Below are 27,500 nucleotides of genomic sequence, written 5' to 3' on the forward strand. Positions count from 1 at the left end.
GGAAATCTTTTTGTATCCAAATTCGGCTTTAAACTTCTCCACAACAGTATCTCGGACCTGCCTGGTGTGTTCCTTGGTCTTCATGATGCTCTCTGCGCTTTAAACAGAACTCTGAGACTATCACAGAGCAGGTGCATTTATACGGAGACTTGATTACACACAGGTAGATTCTATTTATCACCATCAGTCATTTAGGTCAACATTGGATCATTCAGAGATCCTCACTGAACTTCTGGAGTGAGTTTGCTGCACTGAAAGTAAAGGGGCTGAATAATATTGCACGCCCCACTTTTCAGGTTTTTATTTCTAAAAAAAAGTTTAAAATATCCAATAAATTTCGTTCCACTTCACGATTGTGTCGCACTTGTTATTGATTCTTCACAAAAAATTACAATTTCATATCGTTATGTTTGAAGCCTGAAATGTGGCAAAAGGTTGAAAAGTTCAAGGGGGCTGAATACTTTTGCAAGGCACTGTATTAAACACACAAACTCTAATTTGGCGGAATAGTAATCAGAAGGTTGCTGGTTCAAACCCCACCTCTACCAGGTTGCCATTGTTGGGCCCTTGAGCAAGGCCCTTAACCCTCAATTACTTAGACTGTACACCGAGCAGGCATAACATTCTGAGCACTGAGAGGTGAAGTGAATAACACTGATGATCTCTTCATCACGGCACCTGTTAGTGGGGGGGGGGGGGCTCCTACCTGAGCATCGTCCCAGACCATGTTCACCCTCTCATGGAGACGCTTCCCTGATGGCAGGATGATGCACCCCGCCCCGCCACAAAGCTAAGATGCTTCAGGAACGGTTTGAGGAGCACAACGACCAGTTTGAGGTGTCGACTCGACCTCCAAATCCAGCATCATCCAAGTCCGCTCCATGGAGGCGCCACCTCACAACTTACAGGAGTTAAAGGATCTGCTGCTGACATCTTGGTGCCAGATACCACAGCAACATTCAGGGGTCTAGTGGGGTCTAGTGGGGTCCATGCCTCGACGGGTTAGGGGGACCAACACAATATTAGGAAGGTGGTCATAATGTTATGCCTGATCGGTGTATACTGTCACAGTTACCCTGTAAGTCGCTTTAGGTAAAAGCGCTTGATAAATGGTGTAAATGTAAATAGGTGTTTTCTGCCCCCTGGTGGATTACTCATGTACTGCATGTACCGGAGGAGCTGTAACTGAGTAATCAGTGACTCTTCAGTGCTTTTACATGGATGTTTTTACCAATTCTGTGAAATATGATGTTAAAAAACTCACATTTTAACTAATTTTTCAATATTTAGTGAATTGATGTAACTTGATATTTTCTGATTTATTTTGGAACTCTCACAGTGACAGTAATCAGTCTGTGGAACTTTGTCCCTGCGAATGAACAAAACTAAGTGAAATATTTATTTTCCACTCTAACAGTCCCACTGCCGGGTTGGTCATTACTGCACGTCTGAACTTTGCTCAATCCCACACTTTTGATTTATTTTAGTGGCGTTCCAAAGGTTTTTTTGGGGGGTTTTTGAGATCTCAGTTATTCATTTATAAGTTTTAAATGACTTGAGTCAAAAAACTGAAGTTAATTTAAAGTCTAAGAGGTTAAAATATGTGTTTTCTACGTCTGTGTTTGTTAAAAAAAACCTGCCAAGTACAAATACATTCATTAAATAAATTCAACAAATACTATTTAAAAATGCCTGATGTATCAAATATGCTACAAAACCAAACTCATATGCAAAGTCTTTATTTATTTTTGTCTTTAACAGGTCACATAAACACTCCAGTTTAAAAAATGTTAAAAATGTGAATTATTTATTAAATGTTAATAATTGTTATTTGGTGGTTTAGGCTTTATTATGACACTCATATTTATTCTTACTGGTGAGTCCCGGGTACGAATCAGCGCTCAGGCCGGAGCTTTGTTACTACAGTACATTCAGTGAGCAGTTGCTGCCGACTAGTGGCCTCATCTGGAACTGCAGCCTGTGTTTCCTTTACATTTACATTTTTGGCATTTAGCAGACACCTTTATCCAAGGCGATTTACATTAGAGTTACAGTATACAGTCTAAGCAATTGAGGGTTAAGGGCCTTGCTCAAGGGCCCACAGCAGTAACCTGGCAGTGGTGGGGTTTGAACCAGCGACCTTCTGAATAGTAGTCCAGTACCTTAACCTCTAGGCTACAACTTGCCATTTGACAGTGAAAGTAGAATTGAGAAACTTTATACAGCTTGCTTTGTTCACAAGGGCACAATCATGCTGGAACAGGAATGGGCCTTCCCTAAACTGCAAACCTTTACTTTGCTGCAAGCATTGGAAGCATTTACTACATCTGTTAGTGATTGTTGTGCTGGAACATATGAATACAGACTAGTTTGTGTTTTGTTCCTTTAACAGCTGCATTTATAATAAACCACTATGTGTGTGTGTGTGTGTGTGTGTGTGTGTGTGTGTGTGTGTGTGTGTGTTGTAGTTGTGCTACCTGAGTTTCCTGATGCTCTACTCGTTTGTGGTGTTGGTGAAACTGCCAGACTTTCCTTCGCCTCACGAATGGGCCGTTATCCTGTACATCTTCACCTCCGCCATTGAGAAGATCCGTGAGGTACACACACACACACACACACACACACACACACACACACACAGGCTGTATTACCCCTAAACAGGTGCTTAGTTGTTCACCTAGACACAGGTTCTCATGCTGTGGGTTGTAACTTCTCGTGGGGTTTCCTGAGATACAGTTATGCAGTCTGTGCAGATTTTCCCGTCTTATAAAAATTATGATAAAATAAAAATCCTTTTCATTTCCAGGCTAAGGTTTTGCTATGTGGTTACTACGTTATTTCAGGTGGTTGTGGGGCTGTTGCTTAGCGGTTGCTATAATATTCCAGGTGGTTGCTAGGGTGTTCTTACAGTCAAAATCAAATTGTTTTGAAGCAGCTTTACAGAAAGCTAGGTAAAGCTGCTTAACCTTAACCCTCATGAGCAGCCAATGGGCATGGGTTCGAATCCTGGCTCATCCATGCAGCCACAGTTGAGCCCTTGAGCAAGGCCCCTAATCCTCTTGGCTCCAGGGGTGACATACAATGGCTGCCCCTGCGCTCTGACCCCAGCTTCCAAAAAAAGCTGGGACATGAAAATAAAGAACTCTGTAGTACTGTACTAGTTTATCCTTATCCTGGGATGTTTAATATATAAATGATTCCATATAAGGATATAATATATATATATATATAATATATATATATATATATATATAATATAAATGGGAGAATATATAAGGATATAACACTAGAATTAAAATATCTAGGGATAATATCACTATAAAATAAAAGTTGTAGGTAAAATTTATTATGAATCTGTTGTGTTTCAGTTGGTTGCTTTGGTTTTCCTAGGTGGTTACTATGGTGTTCCAGTTGGTTGCTAGTGTGTTGCTAAGTGGTTGCTTTAATATTCTATGTGGTTGGTAGGTGGTTGCTCTAGTGTCTCAGGAGGTTAACAGGGTGTTGCTACTAAAAGCGTTTTAATCCATAACAAATACCTGACTAATGAGACTGTCTGTACCCGTCTGTACCCGTCTGTACTCGTCTGTCTGTAGATGTTCATGTCTGAAGGTGGAAAGATCAGCCAGAAGATCAAGGTGTGGTTTAGTGATTACTTCAACATCTCAGACTTCATCGCTATAGTGATGTTCGGGGTGGGTTTCGGGCTGCGCTTCGGTACCGGTAAAGTCTTCATAGCAGGCCGGATCGTTTACTGTCTCAACATCATCTTCTGGTACGTCCGGCTCTTCGACATCCTCGCCGTCAACCAGCAGGCCGGCCCCTACGTCATGATGATCGGAAAAATGGTGAGTACATAGTACTTCTCCCAGTTTAGTCATATCCAGTTCCTCCTCCTCTGCTGGAGACCTGACTGGACAGTGGCAGCAGTGTGCCAGCAGATTATTATAATCTGAATGGTTTTATTTATTTTTTTATTCTGTTTGTGTGTGTGTGTTTGTGTGTGTGTTTGTGTGTGTGTTTGTGTGTGTGTGTGTGTGTGTGTGTGTGTGTGTGTGTGTGTGTGTGTGTGCAGGTAGCGAACATGTTCTACATAGTGGTGATCATGCTGGTGGTGTTGGTGACGTACGGTGTTCCCCGTAAGGCCATCCTGTACCCAGACTCGGGCCCCGAGTGGTCCCTCATCATCGATGTGGTGTTCCAGCCCTACTGGATGATGTACGGAGAGGTGTACGCCTACGAGATCGATGGTACTCACCTGCTCACACACACACACAGTTGTTGGGTTTGTGGACATTAATTATTAAATATAACGACATCTTTACCTTCTGTGTGTGTGTGTGTGTGTGTGTGAATAGTATGTGCGAACTCTACTGAAAACAATGTGATGCACCTGTGTGGGCCGGGGTCGTGGTTAACTCCAGCGCTGCAGGCCGTCTACCTCTTCATCCAGTACATCCTCATGGTCAACCTGCTCATCGCCTTCTTCAAGTAAGTACACTCCCCAAACACATAAACACCTCTCTACAGGAACTTTACACCAATGAACACCAGTCTATATCAACTTTACACCAATAAACACCTATCTACAGCAACTTTACACCAATAAACACCTCTCTCTATCAACTTTACACCAATAAACACCTCTCTACAGCAACTTTACACCAATAAACACCACTCTATCAACTTTACACCAATAAACACCAGTCTACAGCAACTTTACACCAATAAACACCTATCTACAGCAACTTTACACCAATAAACACCTCTCTATCAACTTTACACCAATAAACACCTCTCTACAGCAACTTTACACCAATAAACACCAGTCTGTATCAACTTTACACCAATAAACACCTATCTACAGCAACTTTACACCGAGAAACACCAGTCTATATCAACTTTACACCAATAAACACCACTCTATATTGACTTTACACCAATAAACACCACTCTATATCGACTTTGCACCAATAAACACCTCTCTATATCAACTTTACACCAAGAAACACCACTCTATATCAACTTTACACCAATCAACACCACTCTATATCAACTTTACACCAAGAAACACCACTCTATATTACCTTTACACCAATAAACACCACTCTATATCGACTTTACACCAATAAACACCACTCTATATCGACTTTACACCAATAAACACCACTCTATATCGACTTTACACCAATCAACACCACTCTATATCAACTTTGCACCAATAAACACCACTCTATATCGACTTTGCACCAATAAACACCTCTCTATATCAACTTTACACCAAGAAACACCACTCTATATCAACTTTACACCAATCAACACCACTCTATATCAACTTTACACCAAGAAACACCACTCTATATTACCTTTACACCAATAAACACCACTCTATATCGACTTTACACCAATAAACACCACTCTATATCGACTTTACACCAATAAACACCACTCTATATCGACTTTACACCAATCAACACCACTCTATATTGACTTTGCACCAATAAACTCCACTCTATATCAACTTTGCACCAATAAACACCACTCTATATCAACTTTACACCAATCAACACCACTCTATATCAACTTTACACCAATAAACACCACTCTATATCGACTTTACACCAATCAACACCACTCTATATTGACTTTGCACCAATAAACTCCACTCTATATCAACTTTGCACCAATAAACTCCACTCTATATCGACTTTACACCAATCAACACCACTCTATATTGACTTTGCACCAATAAACTCCACTCTATATCAACTTTGCACCAATAAACACCACTCTATATCGACTTTACACCAATCAACACCACTCTATATTGACTTTGCACCAATAAACTCCACTCTATATCAACTTTGCACCAATAAACTCCACTCTATATCAACTTTACACCAATCAACACCACTCTATATCAACTTTACACCAAGAAACACCACTCTATATTACCTTTACACCAATAAACACCTCTCTATATCAACTTCACACCAAGAAACACCACTCTATATCGACTTTACACCAATAAACACCACTCTATATCGACTTTACACCAATAAACACCACTCTATATCGACTTTACACCAATAAACACCACTCTATATCGACTTTGCACCAATAAACACCACTCTATATCGACTTTACCCCAAGAAACACCACTCTAAAGCAACTTTACCCCAATAAACACCACTCTATATCAACTTTACACCAAGAAACACCACTCTAAATCAACTTTACACCAAGAAACACCACTCTAAAGCAATTTTGCACCAATAAACACCACTCTATATTGACTTTGCACCAATAAACACCACTCTATATCAACTTTACACCAAGAAACACCACTCTAAAGCAACACCAATAAAACTACTTTAATGTAGTTACTTTGATGCAGTAAAGTATTTTCTTTTTCCAGAATGAAAAACAGCAATGTTTACATGATGTGTGTGTGTGTGTGTGTGTGTGTGTGTGTGTGTGTGTGTGTGTGTGTGTGTGTGTGTGTGTTGTCAGTAATGTGTACCTTCAGGTGATGTCCATGTCTAATCTGGTGTGGAAGTATCAGCGTTATCACTTCATCATGGCGTATCATGATAAACCGGTTCTTCCTCCACCGCTCATCATCTTATCTCACGCTGTTTCACTCATCAGCTCACTGTGTAAACGCAGGAAGAAGGACAGCGGCTACGGACCAAGTACACACACACAGACTTTCACATACCTACACACACCAAGTGCTAACTGATCTATTAAAGATCTTTATTAAATAATTAAACCCGCCCCCCCCCTCTCTGCAGAGCTGTATCTGACGGAGGAGGACCGGAAGAAGCTCCATGATTTTGAGGAGCAGTGTGTGGAGACGTATTTTCATGAGAAAGACGACATGTTTCACTCAGGAAGTGACGAGAGAATCAGATTAACCTCAGACCGGTTAGCATCATTCATACTAAATCATACTTTAATCATGTCATGTCCTTAAAATACTGCTCGACTGAAACTTTACACAACTTAACACCCATTTACATCGACTTTACATCCATAAACACCCATTTACGTAAATTTCACACCAATAAACACCCGTCTACATCAACTTTACACCAATAAACTCCCATCTACAGCTACTTTACACCAACAAACGCACGTCTACATCAACGTTACACCAATAAACACCTATTTACATTAACTTTACACCAAGAAACACCCATCTACATTAACTCTACACTCATAAACACCTATCTACAGCAACTGTACACTAATAAACCCATGTCTGCATCAACTTTACACCAATAAACAGCCATCTATATAAACTTTACACCAATAAACACCCAACTACAGCAACTTTACACCAACAAACACCCATGTACAGCAGTGTTATACCAATAAACACTTATTTACATCAACTTCACACCAATAAACAATAGGGCAGTTGTAGCCTAGTGGTTAAGGTACTGGACTAGCAATCCAAAGGTCGCTGGTTCAAGCCCCATCACTACCAGGTTGCCACTGTTGGGCCCTTGAGCAAGGCCTTTAACCCTCAATTGCTTAGACTGTAAGTCGCTTTGGATAAAAGCGTCTGCTAAATGCCGGAAATGTAAATGTAAATAAACACTTATCTACTCAACTTTACAGCAATTGATGCCCATATTCACCAACTTTACACCAATAAACACCTGCCTACAGCAATTGTACACCAATAAACACCATCTACATCAACTTTACACCCATAAACACATATCTGCATCAACTCTACACCAATAGACACCCATATACAGCAGTTTTATACCAATAAACACCAATCTACATCCACAAAGTTGAATCAGTTCATCTGGACACAAGTTTGTTGTAGAGATACGTTTCGTCACGCAATCCGAATGACTTCTTCAGTCTGATTGAGTGACGAAACGTATCTCTACAACAAACTTGTGTCCAGATGAACTGATTCAACTTTGTGGATTTGTGTACCTGGATTATTGAGCATGCATCAACAGACCAATCTACATCAACTTTAAACACCCATCTACAGCTACTTTACAGCAGTAAACATCTACAGCAGTTTAACATCAATAAAGACCCACTTATGTCCACTTTACTCCAGTAAACACACATCTGCATCAGCTGTATATCAATAAGCACCCATCTACAATAACTTTTTATAAATTAATGCCCATGTTCAGCAATTTTCCACAAACACCACTCTAAAGTAGCTTTACACTAAAAGTACTACTTCAGCTTTATACTAATGAACACCCCATTACAATGACTTTTCACTAATAAACACCATTAAACAACCTTTTACCCACTGCTCTGCTGTTACTTTACACCATGAAAACACCACTCAGCTGAACTCTGCTCTCAGTAAGTCGACTCTTCTAAACACCTCACTGTAACCATGTAGTTACTGTATACACTGTCCTCCAGCACCGTGCCGTGTACTATAGTATTAAACTTTAGTGTGTGTGTGTGTTAAAGCTTCTCTCTGTACACGTGTGTGTTTGTGCAGGGTGGAGACGATGAGCATCCAGCTGAGGGAGGTGGGGAACAAGGTGAATTTTATAAAGCGCTCCCTGCACTCCCTGGACTCTCAGATCGGTCACCTTCAGGACCTGTCCGCTCTCACCGTGGACACGCTGAAGGCTCTGACGGCTCAGAGGGCGTCCGAGGCCAGCAAGGTGCACAACGAAATCACCCGAGAACTCAGTCTGTCCAAGAACGTGGTGCCCGACACCGTCCCGCCGTCCAAAGCCTCCATTCTGGTTCAGCGGAGCGTTTATGCCGCTCAGTCCAACATGGCCGACTCGCTGTTCGGGCGTGGAGTCTCGGAGGGGGCGCGCCTGCGGGCGGAGCTCACCATGACCCCGGAGAGGAGGCTGGCGTTCGGTCCGGAGGCTGGATCCTCCAGCGGTGCCTCGCAGCATCCGTACCAGGACGACGACGACGACGACGGCAGCACGCCGAGCACCCAGCCTTACACGGCGACGTTTTTCGTCAGCACTCCCACACAGCCGAGCAGCTTACACACACACACACACACACTCACACACACAGACAGCACAGCGCCGGGCGAGGCTCCGAGTCCCGAGGAGGCGGCGGAGGAGTTCGGGGCCTTCGTGGGTGAGTATGTGAAGGATGAGGATGGTGAGGATGATGAAGGTGCAGAGCGAGTCGCCCCGTGTTTATACCCCCGCGTGCTGGCCGTGAGTGAGCCGGCGTGTAGGTCCCCGTGTGAATGTTACCTGAATCTGACGTTCATCGACAACGAGGGCGTTCAGACCCAGGACACCGCTCGCCCCCTCCCAGGCCACGCCCCCAGACCCAGCTTCGTCCCCAGGAGCCCCCGCTGTCTGCGCTCCCGGCCCTGTGAGGGCGTCCTGCAGCGACTCCGAGGTCGAATCAAAGCAAGAGGTTTGGCTTCAGTAACCCCCACCTTCCCCCCTCCGAAACATCCTGGGGGGCGGTTTTCAAACCCCCTTACCGTTTTACAGCAGAGGTCACAAGTTTACATACACTCACCCGTCTGTACACTTCTGACCCCTTCTGTACCTGATGTTATGTGCTGGAGATGAATCATCAGTCGGGTCGGACAGACCGAGCTCCACCACCATCAACCTCATCATCAAACACTAATCCAAGCTTCTGTAGGAACCCTGATCTAGAGATCCTGGAACACAGGGGTGGAAGGAACCGAGCTCAGGAACCTTTAGAACAAGAGAAGGAAATAAATAAAAAAAGAGTCAGGAGATAAAAAGAGAATGAGGACAGTGTAGGTGTCGGTTCTGGGTGTAGATACAGTGCCTTGCAAAAGTATTCAGCCCCCTTGAACTTTTCAACCTTTTGCCACATTTCAGGCTTTAAACATAACGATATGAAATTGTAATTTTTTGTGAAGAATCAACAACAAGTGGGACACAATCGTGAAGTGGAACGAAATTTATTGGATATTTTAAACTTTTTTTAGAAATAAAAAACTGAAAAGTGGGGCGTGCAATATTATTCAGCCCCCTTGCGTTAATACTTTGTAGCGCCACCTTTTGCTGCGATTACAGCTGCAAGTCGCTTGGGGTATGTCTCTATTAGTTTTGCACATCGAGATACTGAAATTTTTGCCCATTCTTCCTTGCAAAACAGCTCGAGCTCAGTGAGGTTGGATGGAGAGCGTTTGTGAACAGCAGTTTTCAGCTCTTTCCACAGATTCTCGATGGGATTCAGGTCTGGACTTTGACTTGGCCATTTTAACACCTGGATACGTTTATTTGTGAACCATTCCATTGTAGATTTTGCTTTATGTTTTGGATCATTGTCTTGTTGGAAGATAAATCTCCGTCCCAGTCTCAGGTCTTTTGCAGACTGCAACAGGTTTTCTTCCAGAATGGTCCTGTATTTGGCTCCATCCATCTTCCCATCAATTTTAACCATCTTCCCTGTCCCTGCTGAAGAAAAGCAGGCCCAAACCATGATGCTGCCACCACCATGTTTGACAGTGGGGATGGTGTGTTCAGGGTGATGAGCTGTGTTGCTTTTATGCCAAACATAACGTTTTGCGTTGTGGCCAAAAAGTTCGATTTTGGTTTCATCTGACCAGAGCACCTTCTTCCACATGCTTGGTGTGTCTCCCAGGTGACTTTTTATAGATATCTTTGAGAAATGGCTTTCTTCTTGCCACTCTTCCATAAAGGCCAGATTTGTGCAGTGTACGACTGATTGTGTCCTATGGACAGAGTCTCCCACCTCAGCTGTAGATCTCTGCAGTTCATTCAGAGTGATCATGGGCCTCTTGGCTGCATCTCTGATCAGTCTTCTCCTTGTTTGAGCTGAAAGTTTAGAGGGACGGCCGGGTCTTGGTAGATTTGCAGTGGTCTGATACTCCTTCCATTTCAATATGATCGCTTGCACAGTGCTCCTTGAGATGTTTAAAGCTTGGGAAATCTTTTTGTATCCAAATTCGGCTTTAAACTTCTCCACAACAGTATCTCGGACCTGCCTGGTGTGTTCCTTGGTCTTCATGATGCTCTCTGCGCTTTAAACAGAACTCTGAGACTATCACAGAGCAGGTGCATTTATACGGAGACTTGATTACACACAGGTGGATTCTATTTATCACCATCAGTCATTTAGGTCAACATTGGATCATTCAGAGATCCTCACTGAACTTCTGGAGTGAGTTTGCTGCACTGAAAGTAAAGGGGCTGAATAATATTGCACGCCCCACTTTTTAGTTTTTTATTTCTAAAAAAAGTTTAAAATATCCAATAAATTTCGTTCCACTTCACAATTGTGTCGCACTTGTTATTGATTCTTCACAAAAAATTACAATTTCATATCGTTATGTTTGAAGCCTGAAATGTGGCAAAAGGTTGAAAAGTTCAAGGGGGCTGAATACTTTTGCAAGGCACTGTATAGGTGTAGGTGTAGGTTCTGGGTGTAGATATAGGTGTAGGTGCAGGCTGTGGGTACTGGGTGTAGGTACTGAGTGTAGATAGAAGTGTAGGTGTTGGGTGTAGGTGCTGGTTATAGGTGTAGCTATAGGGTGTAGATGTAGGTGTAAGTACAGGGTGTAGGTGTTGGGTGTAGGTGCTGGTTATAGGTGTAGCTATAGGGTGTAGATGTAGGTGTAAGTACAGGGTGTAGGTGTTGGGTGTAGGTGCTGGTTATAGGTGTAGCTATAGGGTGTAGATGTAGGTGTAAGTACAGGGTGTAGGTGTTGGGTGTAGGTGCTGGTTATAGGTGTAGCTATAGGGTGTAGATGTAGGTGTATGTACAGGGTGTAGGTGTTGGGTGTAGGTGCTGGTTATAGGTGTAGCTATAGGGTGTAGATGTAGGTGTAAGTACAGGGTGTAGGTGTTGGGTGTAGGTGCTGGTTATAGGTGTAGCTATAGGGTGTAGATGTAGGTGTATGTACAGGGTGTAGGTGTTGGGTGTAGGTGCTGGTTATAGGTGTAGCTATAGGGTGTAGATGTAGGTGTAAGTACAGGGTGTAGGTGCTGGTTATAGGTGTAGCTATAGGGTGTAGATGTAGGTGTATGTACAGGGTGTAGGTGTTGGGTGTAGGTGCTGGTTATAGGTGTAGCTATAGGGTGTAGATGTAGGTGTATGTACAGGGTGTAGGTGTTGGGTGTAGGTGCTGGTTATAGGTGTAGCTATAGGGTGTAGATGTAGGTGTATGTACAGGGTGTAGGTGTTGGGTGTAGGTGCTGGTTATAGGTGTAGCTATAGGGTGTAGATGTAGGTGTATGTACAGGGTGTAGGTGTTGGGTGTAGGTGCTGGTTATAGGTGTAGCTATAGGGTGTAGATGTAGGTGTAAGTACAGGGTGTAGGTGCTGGTTATAGGTGTAGCTATAGGGTGTAGATGTAGGTGTATGTACAGGGTGTAGGTGTTGGGTGTAGGTGTACAGTGTATCACAAAAGTGAGTACACCCCTCACATTTCTGCAGATATTTAAGTATATCTTTTCATGGGACAACACTGACAAAATGACACTTTGACACAATGAAAAGTAGTCTGTGTGCAGCTTATATAACAGTGTAAATTTATTCTTCCCTCAAAATAACTCAATATACAGCCATTAATGTCTAAACCACCGGCAACAAAAGTGAGTACACCCCTTAGTGAAAGTTCCTGAAGTGTCAATATTTTGTGTGGCCACCATTATTTCCCAGAACTGCCTTAACTCTCCTGGGAATGGAGTTTACCAGAGCTTCACAGGTTGCCACTGGAATGCTTTTCCACTCCTCCATGACGACATCACGGAGCTGGCGGATATTCGAGACTTTGCGCTCCTCCACCTTCTGCTTGAGGATGCCCCAAAGATGTTCTATTGGGTTTAGGTCTGGAGACATGCTTGGCCAGTCCATCACCTTTACCCTCAGCATCTTCAATAAAGCAGTGGTCGTCTTAGAGGTGTGTTTGGGGTCATTATCATGCTGGAACACTGCCCTGCGACCCAGTTTCCGGAGGGAGGGGATCATGCTCTGCTTCAGTATTTCACAGTACATATTGGAGTTCATGTGTCCCTCAATGAAATGTAACTCCCCAACACCTGCTGCACTCATGCAGCCCCAGACCATGGCATTCCCACCACCATGCTTGACTGTAGGCATGACACACTTATCTTTGTACTCCTCACCTGATTGCCGCCATACATGCTTGAGACCATCTGAACCAAACAAATTAATCTTGGTCTCATCAGACCATAGGACATGGTTCCAGTAATCCATGTCCTTTGTTGACATGTCTTCAGCAAACTGTTTGTGGGCTTTCTTGTGTAGAGACTTCAGAAGAGGCTTCCTTCTGAGGTGACAGCCATGCAGACCAATTTGATGTAGTGTGCGGCGTATGGTCTGAGCACTGACAGGCTGACCCCCCACCTTTTCAATCTCTGCAGCAATGCTGACAGCACTCCTGCACCTATCTTTCAAAGACAGCAGTTGGATGTGACGCTGAGCACGTGCACTCAGCTTCTTTGGACGACCAACGCGAGGTCTGTTCTGAGTGGACCCTGCTCTTTTAAAACGCTGGATGATCTTGGCCACTGTGCTGCAGCCCAGTTTCAGGGTGTTGGCCATCTTCATGTAGCGCAACAATTCGTCTTTTAGGATCCTCAGAGAGTTCTTTGCCATGAGGTGCCATGTTGGAACTTTCAGTGACCAGTATGAGAGAGTGTGAGAGCTGTACTACTAAATTTAACACACCTGCTCCCTATGCACACCTGAGACCTAGTAACACTAACAAGTCACATGACATTTTGGAGGGAAAATGACAAGCAGTGCTCAATTTGGACATTTAGGGGTGTAGTCTCTTAGGGGTGTACTCACTTTTGTTGCCGGTGGTTTAGACATTAATGGCTGTATATTGAGTTATTTTGAGGGAAGAATAAATGTACACTGTTATATAAGCTGCACACAGACTACTTTTCATTGTGTCAAAGTGTCATTTTGTCAGTGTTGTCCCATGAAAAGATATACTTAAATATCTGCAGAAATGTGAGGGGTGTACTCACTTTTGTGATACACTGTAGCTATAGGGTGTAGATATAGGATGTAGGTTAGACGTGATTAGTGTTTGATGATTGTGGATGTTCTGATTGTTCTCTGGACCCTCGGTGTGTAGGGTGTAGCTGTACTCTATAACTACACCCTACTGAATTCGGAGTTTGAAAACCCCCGTGTTGGTGTGTGTGTGGTGTTGGTGTGGGCAGGTGTGTGTCATGTATCACTGTGGTGGACTGACCGGTGGTCCTGGTGTGTGTGTGTGTGGTTGTGGTTGTGGTTGTGGTTGTAGGTTTTGGGAGAGTAATGAAATCAGTAACGGTGTGAGTTTGTGATTAAATAAGTGTGTGTGGGTGGGGGTGTGTGTGTGTTGTGTGGGTGGGTGTGTGTGTGTGTTGTGTGGGTGTGTGTGTTGTGTGGGTGTGTGTTGTGTGGGTGGGTGTGTGTGTGTGGGAGGGTGTGAGGGTTTTGCTAACAGTGATCAAAGCTCAGAGCTGTGGCGGGTGTTGGACGCAGTGCTAGCTATAGGCCTTCACATCTCAAACATCTGGACCTCTGAACTGATGTTAAGTGCTTAGCCGCTGATGCGCCGGTGCTTTCACATCATCATCACATGAAAGTCTTCTTCCGATTAAAGCTTCTCTCAGCCTCCAAACAGGTGTAAATCAGATGGAGCTAAATCAGGACTATAAGTGTCTCTCAGACACGCCCGATTCCTCCTCCACCCTCACCGCTTATAACCAACGTATACACGTGAGGAAACTTTCTGAAGATCCCTCGTGTTTAATGCAAATCCGATCTACTACTGATCTGATCTACTACAGATCTGCTCAGCCTTTATTGTCTTTGTACAAACATACAATGATTATATTAGATCCAATCCACTACCGGTCTGATCCACTACCGGTCTGATCCACTACCGGTCTGATCCACTACCGTTCTGATCCACTACCGATCTGATCCACTACCGATCTGATCCACTACCGATCTGATCCACTACCGGTCTGATCCACTACCGGTCTGATCCACTACCGATCTGATCCACTACCGGTCTGATCCACTACCGGTCTGATCCACAACCGATCTGATCCACTACCGATCTGATCCACTATCGATCTGATCCACTACCGATCTGATCCACTACCGATCTGATCCACTACCGTTCTGATCCACTACTGATCTGATCCACTACCGATCTGATCCACTACCGGTCTGATCCACTACCGGTCTACTACAGATCTGATTTCACCACCAACCTGTAGATCAGGTTCGTCCTAGTACACGTTACAGTTCAGAGAGTAAAATCACCTTAATCACCACCAGCACCGAGCTCTGTGTGTGTGTGTGTGTGTGTGTGTGTGTGTGTGTGTGTGTGTGTGTGTGTGTGTGTGTGTGTGTGTGTGTTGTTCTCATTCTCTTCTCTTACTCTGAAATAGGTCATAAAGACAATTCTGAAGGTCAAAGGTCGTTCCCTAAACAGAGTTCAGTGGGCTGCAGGCAGCTCAGCGCCAGTGCCAAGGTCAGAGCACACACACACACACACACACACACTTATTTAATCACAAACTCACACCGTTACTGATTTCATTATTCTCCCAAAACCTACAACCACAACCACACACACACACACACACACACACACACACACACTACTCATAAACACACACACACAAACACACTACACACACACACTATTAAACACACACACACACTCTCACAAACACACAGTCATAAACACACACACTCACTCAACCTTGGTTTATTAGCTTTGTGTGCTTCTGGGTCTGATCACATAAATAACGTGTGTGTGTGTGTGTGTGTGTGTGTGTGTGTGTGTGTGTGTGTGTGTGTGTGTGTGTGTGTGTGTGTGTGTGTGTGTGTGTGTAGGTGGAGGGTCACATGCGGACAGTGAACTCTTACGCTGGGTTCACAGATCTCAACAGAAATCCTGCTGTTCTACAGTCAAGTACGAACACACACACACACACACACACACACACACACACACTAATCAAATACACTGCTCTGCCAAAAGTATGTGGACATGCTTTAGAATTAGGTTCTAGGATGAACCTGCCCAACAGTTCAGTAACAACAGCTCAGCCGGACCCCCACACCAGCTCACAGAATGGGATACTGAAGCACATAACATAGCAAAGAATCACTCACTACTGAGTTCCAGACTTATACATTCATGTTAGCATGAGAACTATTCATCAGAGGCTTCATGGGTTAGACCAGGATCACCCTGCATGATTCCAGCTGGTGTCATTTCCATACCACTGGAGCACTGGAACCTGCGGTGCCCAGTGGATATAGCTGAGAGCTATATGGGAATGAATTGGGGTGAATCGGAACTGCAGCTGTGAGCTAGGTCTTATCATGATCATCTAGAAACTGTGTGTGTGTGTGTGTGTGTGTGTGTGTGTGTGTGTGTGTGTGTGTGTGTAGGTCTCAGTAAGCGAGACAGAAGTCAGGTTTCAGCAGAAGATGATCCACACCATGATGATCCACGAGTCCTGTTACTGGTGAGTCCACACACATACACAAACATATACAAATACACACACATACACACACTGACCCAACCATAAGAAAAAGTTTGTGAACCCTTTATAATCACTACAAGCTCCTTTATCAGCAGTGGTTTTTCTACTGTGTGTGTGTGTGTGTGTGTGTGTGTGTGTGTGTGTGTGTTAGTGTTGTGTGAGGGTGTGTTATCGTGATTATTTTATACTGTGTGTATTAAGTGTGTGTGTGAGAGTTATAGTGTGTGTGTGTGTGTACATGTGTGTTTAACCCCCGTGTTTGTGTGTGCGTATTAGTGTAGTGTGTGTATTACAGTAATGTGTAGTTGTAATGTGTGTAGTGTGTGTTAGTGCTTTGTGTCTGTGTGAGGGTGTTATCGTGATTATTTTATACTGTGTGTATTAAGTGTGTTAGTGTAATCTGTGTGTGTGTGTGTGTGTATGTTAGTGCTTTGTGTGTGTTATAGTGTGTCTCTATGTGAGTGTGTGTGTGAGTTTGTGTGTATTATAGTGATTATATTATACTGTGTGTATTATAGTGTGTGAGTGTGTGTACATGTGTGTGTATTAGTGCTGTGTCTGTGTGTGTTAGTGTAATGTGTGTGTGAGTGTGTGTTTTATAGTGATTATATTATACTGTTTATTAAGTGTGTGTGTGTAGTGTGTGTAGTGTGTATTATAGTGTGTGTCTGTGTGTGTTAGTGTAATGTGTGAGTGTGTGTATTATAGTGTGTGTGTGTGTTATAATGTGTGAGTGTGTGTACATGTGTGTGTATTAGTGTTGTGTGTCTGTGTGTTAGTGTAATGTGTGTGTGTGTGTGTTTTATAGTGATTATATTATACTGTTTATTAAGTGTGTGTGTGTGTGTGTGTAGTGTGTATTATAGTGTGTGTCTGTGTGTGTTAGTGTAATGTGTGAGTGTGTGTATTATAGTGATTATATTATACTGTTTATTAAGTGTGTGTGTGTGTGTGTGTGTAGTGTGTATTATAGTGTGTGTCTGTGTGTGTTAGTGTAATGTGTGAGTGTGTGTATTATAGTGATTATATTATACTGTTTATTAAGTGTGTGTGTGTGTGTGTGTAGTGTGTATTATAGTGTGTGTGTGTGTTATAATGTGTGAGTGTGTGTACATGTGTGTGTATTAGTGTTGTGTGTCTGTGTGTTAGTGTAATGTGTGTGTGTGTGTTTTATAGTGATTATATTATACTGTTTATTAAGTGTGTGTGTGTGTGTGTGTGTAGTGTGTATTATAGTGTGTGTCTGTGTGTGTTAGTGTAATGTGTGAGTGTGTGTATTATAGTGATTATATTATACTGTTTATTAAGTGTGTGTGTGTGTGTGTGTAGTGTGTATTATAGTGTGTGTCTGTGTGTGTTAGTGTAATGTGTGAGTGTGTGTATTATAGTGATTATATTATACTGTTTATTAAGTGTGTGTGTGTGTGTGTGTGTAGTGTGTATTATAGTGTGTGTCTGTGTGTGTTAGTGTAATGTGTGAGTGTGTGTATTATAGTGATTATATTATACTGTTTATTAAGTGTGTGTGTGTGTGTAGTGTGTATTATAGTGTGTGTCTGTGTGTGTTAGTGTAATGTGTGAGTGTGTGTATTATAGTGATTATATTATACTGTGTGTATTAAGTGTTGTGTGTCTGTGTGTTAGTGTGTGTATTGTAGCGATTATATTATACTGTTTATTAAGTGTGTGTGTGTGTAGTGTGTATTATAGTGTGTGTGAGTTTTACAGTGTGTGTGTATAACCCCCCGTGTGTGTGTGTGTGTGTGTGTGTAGGAGAGAGGAGCTCAGGTGAGGTCGGTCCAGGCCACTTCCACTGTGTAAGTACAATCACCTCACACACACACACACACACACACACACACACACACACACCTCACATCACTGTCATGTTGACATGTTCACATTTTTGGAATGCGGCGTCCAAATACTTTTGACACATAGTGTGTATCATATCTGAACACATGTTATCAGGCTCTGTAGTCAGTTCCTAGCGCCACCTAGCTCACACTGTGTAGCTCCTCTTATAACACCACAGATACAGGTCGGTTCTTTAAAACGGGCGTTTATTGCCTCCGGATGAACGCCTCCGTTACGCCGTGAGAACTCGTTGGCCGTTTGTTACAAAGAGAGTTTTCTTGAGTCTTTAACAGTTCCTTAGTCCTTTGTTACCGCCGACAATAATAACTTAACAATTAATAACAGTATCACAGAACAACCGACAGCATCAAACCTATATGAACAGCACACACACACACACACACACACACACACACACACACACACACACACACACACACACTAGTTCTGCCCCCCTTTTTCTGCCAAAAACAACAACTTCTTCTTGTTCCTCAGAGATTTTGTCTTGTGACTCTAATGCATGAACGTTACACATGGGAACATGTATTTATACTTAACAAATGATATTTACTTATTACATGAGATAATCAATAAAGAAACATTTATCAATTAATAAATCACTCGCACTGTGTGTAACTGCTCCTACTGAGTGTTTTATTGATGCACTTTTCCTATAGAACATTTAAGATCAATCATGGAACCCTCACACACACACACACACACACACACACACACACACACACGGTGTGTAGTACTATAATGTTTGTATGTGTTGGTGTGTTGCAGGACCCCGGCAGATGATGCCACCACCAGCAGCAGCAGCAGTGAGAAACACACCTGTACTTACATACCACACCTGTAGCTTAGCATCACACCACCTGTATAACCCCACCCGCCTGACCACGCCCTTACTCTGTGTGTGTGTGTGTGTGTGTGTGTGTGTGTGTGTGTGTGTGTGTGTGTGTGTGTGTGTTTCAGCCTCAGCAGGCCTGTACTCTGCCCGACACAACCCCCTCAGTGCCCGTAAAGACTGTAAGTGCGCCCCCTGCTGGCTGTTCCTTCTCTCTGTTCCCTTTAATAGTGTCCACACTCCATACATACAGGGGTGTGTGTGTGTGTGTGTGTGTGTGTGTGTAGAGGTTGAGTGTATTTGCTGTTTGGTTTAAGAACCGTAACCCTCCTTCACCCCCGTCTCTCTCTCTCTCTGTGCAGCCATTGGTTCTCCGTTTAAGCCGATGGAGGGATATCAGTATTCAGGTGAGTGATGCTCAGGTTATTACCCCCTCACTGCTCAACCCCGTCACCCCAGTTACCCCCCGGTTACTCGTCACCTGCCAGAAAGTAGCTCTGACATTATAAAAAGACCTAGAACAGAGAACCATGAGAACCACAGAAGTCAAGTTTATTTATATAGCGCTTTTTACAATAGTCTCAAAGCAACTTTACAGAATCCAGGACCAACAGATACAAAAACCCCTGTTGAGCAAGCCGAGGGTGACAGTGGCAGGAAAAACTCCCTGAAAATGACAGGAAGAAACCTTGAGAGGAACCAGACTCAGCAGGTCCTTCTTGTGTGGTCTGGAGGATACTTTAAATAAATACACGATTTACACAGAGCATACAAACACAGAATTAAATGATCTAAAAGTTATAACTGGTAATAAATAGATAAATAGATAAATAATAATAGAGTTGTTCTTCGCTCTAGTCTTCAACAAAGTCTGTAGGGATTTCTTGTCATTCTTGGTGCAATTACTCCAGACCCGTCACATCCGGCAGGAGCAGCATCGTTGTCACGGCAGTCTCGACTTCAATCCTTAACCTCGGCGTGTAAACAGGTTTCCATCAGAACGCCTTTGGAGTAAAACAACAGAGAATGTAGTTAATAATGTACAATGCTAGTTGAGTAAAACAGTTTTACAGAGAGTTTTAGACTCCGGCAGCCCTAATTATTACAGCATAACTAAAAGGGAGAGCGAGCAGGTAACAAGGTCATGAAGGCTTTCATAGGACATCAGCGCCCATCTCCCCACCGTCATCAAACCTGAGTGATCGGATAAGAGAGGCAGAACGACAGCAACCCAACACCCCAAGTTTCTATGACCAAGAACCCCCAAGCTCTGCTCCTTTGTCTATACTAATCAAATAAATATGTTTTCAGTCTAGACTTAAACATTGAGACGTGTCCGAATACCGAATAGAGGCAGGAAGATTATTCCAGAGCTTTTTGATTTGATTTGATTTACTTTATTGTCCCACTAGGGGAAATTTTACTTGGGCCACCCCAAGCTACATATCGTTTATACAGACATACAATAACATACTATACAATACAAACATTGAACATCAAACAACACACATTAAACATACAACATAATAAAATACATTAAAATACCTCCCCTACTCTGCTCACCTGTTGGAATTAAGAATAGTAATGGAAATAGGCACAAAAGAGTTTTTAAACCTCTTAAATCTACACAATGGCATTCTGAATCTTCTTCCCGAAGGGAGAAGATGGTATTCTGAGAACATAACATGGTCAGGGTCAGAAGTAATATTCCTTGCCAGCCTCAGCACAGACCGCTCATAGACTGTACCCAATAAAGAGTACTGGTTGCCCCCAATGATTTTCCAGGCATTTTTGACAACACTAGCTAACCTATTCGTTAGTTGGGTTGAGAGGCCACCAAACCAGACAGAAATACCATAACTTGCAATGCTCTCTAATATAGTCTTATAAAACAAAATCATAATCTTTTGGTCCACTCCAAAGCTACGAAGTCTCCTCAGAAAGTACAGTCTCTGTTGCAGTCTGGCACAGAGATACTCTACATGGGTTAACCATCCAAGTGAACTGTCAATATAAACCCCCAGATACTTGTAAGAAGACACCTGAGATATGGAATTGTTATAAATAACCACTGGACTGTGGTCACCAATTTTTTTGTTATCAAAGACAATCTCTTGTGTCTTCTTAATATTCAATTTGAGGAAATTAATGTCACACCATTCCACAAATCTCTGTACCTCAGCAAAGTAGTCATTAACACTGTCATTCTTTTGCATTAAACTTAGAATGGCAGTGTCATCAGAGAACTTGAACAAAAAATTATTGGGATATATACTCCTACATTCATTGGTATAGAGTGTAAACAACAGAGGAGAACTAACGCAGCCCTGGGAAACACCTGTACTTAAGATCTTCCAATCTGAAAGACATCCATTAACTCTGACCTGCTGTGTCCGATTTGCTAAGAATGATCGATACCACTCTACAATGAATGGATTGACCTTCATATCTATTAGTTTATTAATCAGCAAGTGTGGTTGAATTGTATTAAACGCAGAAGTAAAATCAATAAACAATACCCGAGCATAAGATGTAGAGTTATCGAGATGCTTAAAGATCATATGCATCAAACTAGCAATTGCATCCTCTGTGCTCCTATTGCTCTTATAGGCAAATTGGAAAGGGTCTAAGCTATTGCTGACCTCCTCTTTCAGTCTGGCGACAATAAACCTCTCCAAGCATTTTGCCACCACTGAAGTCAGAGCCACGGGTCTGTAACTGTTATTATCCTTACAACCCGTGTTTTTAGGTATTGGTACAATGGTAGATTTTTTCCAAATATCTGGCACAATTCCTGTGTCCAGTGACCTTTGAAAAATGGGACACCATGCTTCAGCTAACTCCACTCCACACAATTTTAACATGAATGCTGAAATCCCATCTGGCCCCGTGGCCTTCTTATGACATAAATTTAAAAACAAGTTCTGTACTGCAATTTGATCAATCAGTAATCTGGAACTTGACTTATTATTCCTTAGTTCATTTAGAGGCTGTGTTGTAGTACCATCACTTAAGTCAAATCTACAAAAAAATTCATTTAGCTCATTGGCTTTCCCAGCTTCATTTACTACACTAATGCACCTTTTACCTGCACTTATACCAGACATAGACTTTAAGGACTCCCACATTTTCCTCGAGTCATTATGATAAAATTGCCCCTCGATTCTATCTTTGTACACATTTTTGGCCTCTCTTATCTTATAATTAAGTTCCTTTTGAATTGTCTTCATTTGAACCTTATCTCTATTCCTAAAAGCCAGTCTTTTACGATTGATACAATCCTTAATTTCTTTTGTGACATAAGGCTTATTATTGGGGTATACTAAAAACACTTTTGTGGGTACCACACTATCAACACAGAATTTAATATAATCTGTAACAGAAACTGAGGCATCCTGTAAGTCCTGATCATGAAAAATTTCCCAATCTGTTGCCATAAAGCACCCTTTCAGAGTCTCAATAGCATCATGATTCCAGTCATACACTGTTTTAAGCTGGGGCTTGCACCTTTTAAAAGCTGGCTTATAGGATGGAAAAAGACAGACTACATTATGGTCGGAATTAGCCAAAGGTGGCTTCAACTTCGCTTTATAGGCGTTTTTAATATTTCCATAACACTTATCCAAGACCTTATTACCTCGGGTACAGCAATCCACATATTGGTCAAATCCAGGAAGTGCCATTTCCAATTTACAATGATTAAAATCACCCATAATAAAACAGGGGGCTTCGGGGGAGCTTTGTAATTGTTTAGAAACACAATCCGCTATCGTAGAGGCTGCGACCCTCGCAGTACTATCCGGCGGAATGTAAACAGCACAAATTAAAATACTCCCAAATTCTCGGGGTAGATAAAAAGGTCTAAAACTTACAAGTAAAAGTTCAAGATCGGAATTACACACCTTCTCCCGTACGGTGTACTGTGTGCACCACTTATCGTTTACATAAACGCACACTCCTCCACCTGTGCGTTTACCCGAGTTTTCATTTCTATCCAGCCGAATCAAGTTAAAACCGTTCAGAGAAACCAGAGCATCCGGTAAATCTTGCTGAAACCAAGTCTCAGTAAATACCAGCAGACACGACTCCCTATACTCATGCTGAAATCTGGTTGTTGCTCGCAGTTCATCCACTTTATTCCGCAAAGAGCGAACGTTACTCAGAACCACTGAGGGTAGGGGAGGTCTATGAGGTCTGCGAAGAAGCCGTTGTCTGATTCCTCCTCGCCTGCCCCTATTCCTCACCCGTTTCCTCGTCTCCGGCACTCGCAGCTCCTCCGGCAGGTCCAGCGGTGCATGAAGATTAAAGCGTCGGAGCTGGAGAAGTGCGTCCCTCGTGTAGTATACAGACGCCGCCGGCTCATAGTCCATGTGAGCACACGTGACAATACACTCCGATATAAGTCCAAAAACTATACATCCAAAGAGTAGTAGATGCTTAGCGCGAGTCATCATACAATTAATCGATTCCTATTAGAACCCAACACAAACAAACAAACAAACAAAAACAATCCGACTGTAGCGTGGAAGCCCGGGTCGCCGCAGAGTAGCGCCACCGGAAGTTGTAGTTGTGGAGCTTTGTAAGAAAACGCTCTTCCACCAGCTTTGGTCTTTTTAATTTTAGGAACTATAAGTAACCCTGCATCTTGTGAGTGAAGTGGACGCGCTGGGTTGTAGTGATTAATAAGTTTACTCAGATACTGTGGTACAGACCATGTAGCGCTTTATAGGTTAGTAAAAGTATTTTGTAATCAATGCGAAATTTAACTGGCAGCCAGTGTAGAGATGATAGAACAGGACTGATATGATCAAATTTTTTAGTTCTAGTTAGCACTCGAGCTGCTGCATTTTGAACTAATTGGAGTTTGTTTAAGGATCTACCAGAGCATCCTGTTAGAAGAGCATTACAATAATCTAACCCAGAAGTTATAAACGCATGGATCAGTTTTTCAGCGTCATTAACAGATAGTATATTTCTTATTTTAGAGATATTACGCAAATGATAGAAAGCAACTCTAGTAATATTATTAATGTGTGTATCAAAGGAAAGATCTGAATCTATTGTGACACCTAAGTTTTTTACATCTGGGCTGGGAGTAACAGAGAACGTGTTTAAGTTTAGCACCAGGTTAGAGAACTTGTCCCTCACAGCTTTAGATCCAACAAGTAAAACCTCAGTTTTATCTGAATTAAGTAAAAGAAAATTACACGACATCCAGTTTTTTATGTCATTTACACTTTAATCTTCTATCTTACTGATTGTGTCAGTATCATTTGGTTTGGCTGATATATACAGCTGTGTGTCATCTGCATAGCAGTGAAAGTTTATGCCATGTTTATATGCTTCCACTAGGAGAAATTATTCATAGAGTGTAGATAATAGCGGTCCCAGTACACCGACCCCTGTGGAACACCATACTTTACTTTTGTAGTTTCCGAGCATTTATTATTTACATAAACAAATTGCGAGCGGTCAGTCAGATATGATTTAAACCAAGAGAGTGCGAGTCCTTTAACACCTACTGTATTTTCTAGCCTCTCCAGTAAAATGTTATGATCGACCGTATCAAACGCTGCACTAAGATCTAATAGAACAAGAAAAGAGACACATCCATTATCAGAAGACATTAACACTCGTTAACTACTCTAATTAATGCGGTTTCGGTACTATGGTTGGGTCTAAATCCTGATTGAAATTTTTCATGAATACAATTTTCATTCAAATAAGAACATAATTGTTTGGAAACAACTTTTTCTAGTATCGAAGGGTTTAGAACAGAGAACCATTAGAACCACAGAAGGGTCCAATGTGCAGAAATGTTTCATTATTTGATTTTCTCTTCCTGTGATCAGAATAGTAACCAGTGTGTGTGTGTGTGTTTGTGTGTGTGTGTGTTTGTGTGTTTGTGTGTTTGTGTGTGTGTGTGTGTGTGTGTGTGTGTGTGTGTAGCTGTGGAGCGTAATAACCTGATGAGATTGTCCCAGAGTATTCAGTTCACCCCAGTGCCCCCTAGAGGTAAGACCGAGTACTGACCCCCGTCTCTCTCCTGCCTCTCACCCTGTGCTGGGTTCCTGTATAACGTGTGTGTGTGTGCTTATAATGTGTGTGTGTGTGGTGTTTAGGGGAACCAGTAACAGTGTACCGGTTGGAGGAGAGTTCTCCCACCAACATAAATAACAGCATGTCGTCGTGGGCGCAGCGCGGCCTCTGCGCTAAGATCGAGTTCCTGAGTAAGGAGGAAATGGGCGGCGGCCTGAGGAGGGCGCTAAAGGTGCTGTGCACCTGGTCCGAGTACGACATCCTCAAACCGGGTCACCTGTACATCGTCAAGTCCTTCCTCCCCGACGTCATCAACACCTGGCAGAGCTTCTACAGAGAGGATACGGTCCTGCACCTCTGTCTGAGGGTACCGCCCACACACACACACACACACCATACACACACACACCACACACACACCGTACTCACACACCACACACACACCACTCACACACTACACTCAGTAGACATTGGGACTCTGGCTGGTACAGAAGGCTTTGATCCACCGTGTGTTGTGCCACATTTGCCTCATCACCTCGTGTGTGTGTGTGTGTGTGTGTGTGTGTGTGTGTGTGTGTGTGTTCAAACAGGAGATTCAGCAGCAGCGAGCAGCACAGAAACTCACCTTCGCCTTTAATCAGATCCGACCCAAAACCATCCCCTATTCCCCCAGGTACCTCACACACACACACACACACACACACACACATTCAGTGTGTTGGTGTAAAGCACTGCTCACACCGGGTGTTCGGATGGAAATGTCTAAGTGATTTAACTACAGAATAAAACTCACCCCAGACCCTGCGTGTGTGTGTGTGTGTGTGCATGTGTGTGTGTGTGTGTAGGTTCCTGGAGGTGTTCCTCCTGTACTGTCACTCAGCAGGACAGTGGTTCGCTATAGAGGAGTGCATCACGGGCGAGTTCAGGAAGTTCAACAACAATAACGGAGACGAGATCGTCCCCACCAACCTGCTGGAGGAGACCATGCTGGCCTTCAGCCACTGGAGCTACGAGTACACACGGGGGGAGCTACTGGTGCTGGACCTGCAGGGTAACACACACACACCACACACAGTGATCTACTGATCACTATAGATGACTAGATTAGTAGATAACTGTAGATCACTAGATCACTTGAGATCAGTAGATTAGTGTAGATCACTGTAGATTAGTAAATTAGTGTAGATAATTGTAGATCAGTACATTAGTGTAGATCACAGTAGATCAGTGGATCAGTGGATTAGTGTAGATCACTGTAGATCAGTAGATTAGTGTAGATCACAGTAGATCACTGTAGATCAGTGGATTAGTGTAGATCAGTGGATTAGTGTAGATCACTGTAGATCAGTAGATTAGTGTAGATCAGTAGATTAGTGTACTGTAGATCACAGTAAATCAGTAGATCACTGTAGATCAGTGGATTAGTGTAGATCACTACAGGTAGATCAGTAGATTAGTGTAGATCAGTAGATCACTGTAGATCAGTAGATCACTGTAGATCACTAGATCAGTAGATTAGTGTAGATCACAGTAGATCACAGTAGATCACTGTAGATCATTAGATCAGTAGATTAGTGTAGATCACTGTAGATCAATGTAGTTCAGTGTAGATCTGTTTACCGTGGTGACCGTGTTTCTCTTTAAACCCTGTGTGTAGGTGTTGGTGAGATCCTGACTGATCCCTCTGTTATCAAGAGTGGAGAGAAGGGGTGAGAACGTCACTCATCTAATATCACATCTAGATCTTGTGTGTGTGTGTGATTACTGTGTGTGAGATTACTGTGTGTGATTACTGTGTGTGTTTGTGTGATTACTGTGTGTGTGTGTGTGTGTGTGTGTGTGATTACTGCGTGTTTTACTGTGTGTGATTACTGTGTGTGATTACTGTGTGTGTTTGTGTGATTACTGTGTGTGTGATTACTGCGTGTTTTACTGTGTGTGATTACTGTGGGTACTACTCTGTGTGTGTGTGTGTGTGATTACTGCGTGTATTACTCTGTGTGTGTGTGTGTGTGTGTGTGTGTGTGATTACTGTGTGTGATTACTGTGTGTGATTACTGTGTGTGTTTGTGTGATTACTGTGTGTGATTACTGCGTGTTTTACTGTGTGTGATTACTGCGGGTACTACTCTGTGTGTGTGTGTGTGTGTGTGTGTGTGTGATTACTGCGTGTATTACTCCGTGTGTGTGTGTGATTACTGTGTGTATTACTCTGTGTGTGTGTG

At 42.8% G+C, this 27,500-nt stretch overlaps 1 protein-coding gene across 1 annotated transcript in view; it reads left to right on the forward strand.

Annotated features, from left to right (window-relative positions):
- trpm7 (transient receptor potential cation channel, subfamily M, member 7) overlaps positions 1-27,500 on the forward strand; it is a 103,365-nt gene that overhangs the window by 72,328 nt on the left and 3,537 nt on the right. Inside the window, exons 20-38 of the mRNA XM_063004642.1 lie at positions 2,469-2,597; positions 3,594-3,845; positions 4,073-4,247; positions 4,356-4,488; positions 6,511-6,692; positions 6,795-6,927; positions 8,498-9,108; positions 15,417-15,499; positions 15,868-15,946; positions 16,432-16,508; positions 18,303-18,346; positions 19,173-19,225; positions 19,365-19,418; positions 19,599-19,643; positions 25,186-25,251; positions 25,359-25,642; positions 25,866-25,948; positions 26,121-26,326; positions 26,933-26,984. Coding sequence (XP_062860712.1) covers positions 2,469-2,597; positions 3,594-3,845; positions 4,073-4,247; positions 4,356-4,488; positions 6,511-6,692; positions 6,795-6,927; positions 8,498-9,108; positions 15,417-15,499; positions 15,868-15,946; positions 16,432-16,508; positions 18,303-18,346; positions 19,173-19,225; positions 19,365-19,418; positions 19,599-19,643; positions 25,186-25,251; positions 25,359-25,642; positions 25,866-25,948; positions 26,121-26,326; positions 26,933-26,984 — 2,741 coding nt within the window. The remainder of the gene's footprint in view (positions 1-2,468; positions 2,598-3,593; positions 3,846-4,072; positions 4,248-4,355; positions 4,489-6,510; positions 6,693-6,794; positions 6,928-8,497; positions 9,109-15,416; positions 15,500-15,867; positions 15,947-16,431; positions 16,509-18,302; positions 18,347-19,172; positions 19,226-19,364; positions 19,419-19,598; positions 19,644-25,185; positions 25,252-25,358; positions 25,643-25,865; positions 25,949-26,120; positions 26,327-26,932; positions 26,985-27,500) is intronic.

Source organism: Trichomycterus rosablanca, chromosome 11 (assembly GCF_030014385.1).
Source record: "Trichomycterus rosablanca isolate fTriRos1 chromosome 11, fTriRos1.hap1, whole genome shotgun sequence".
Taxonomy (NCBI): domain Eukaryota; kingdom Metazoa; phylum Chordata; class Actinopteri; order Siluriformes; family Trichomycteridae; genus Trichomycterus; species Trichomycterus rosablanca.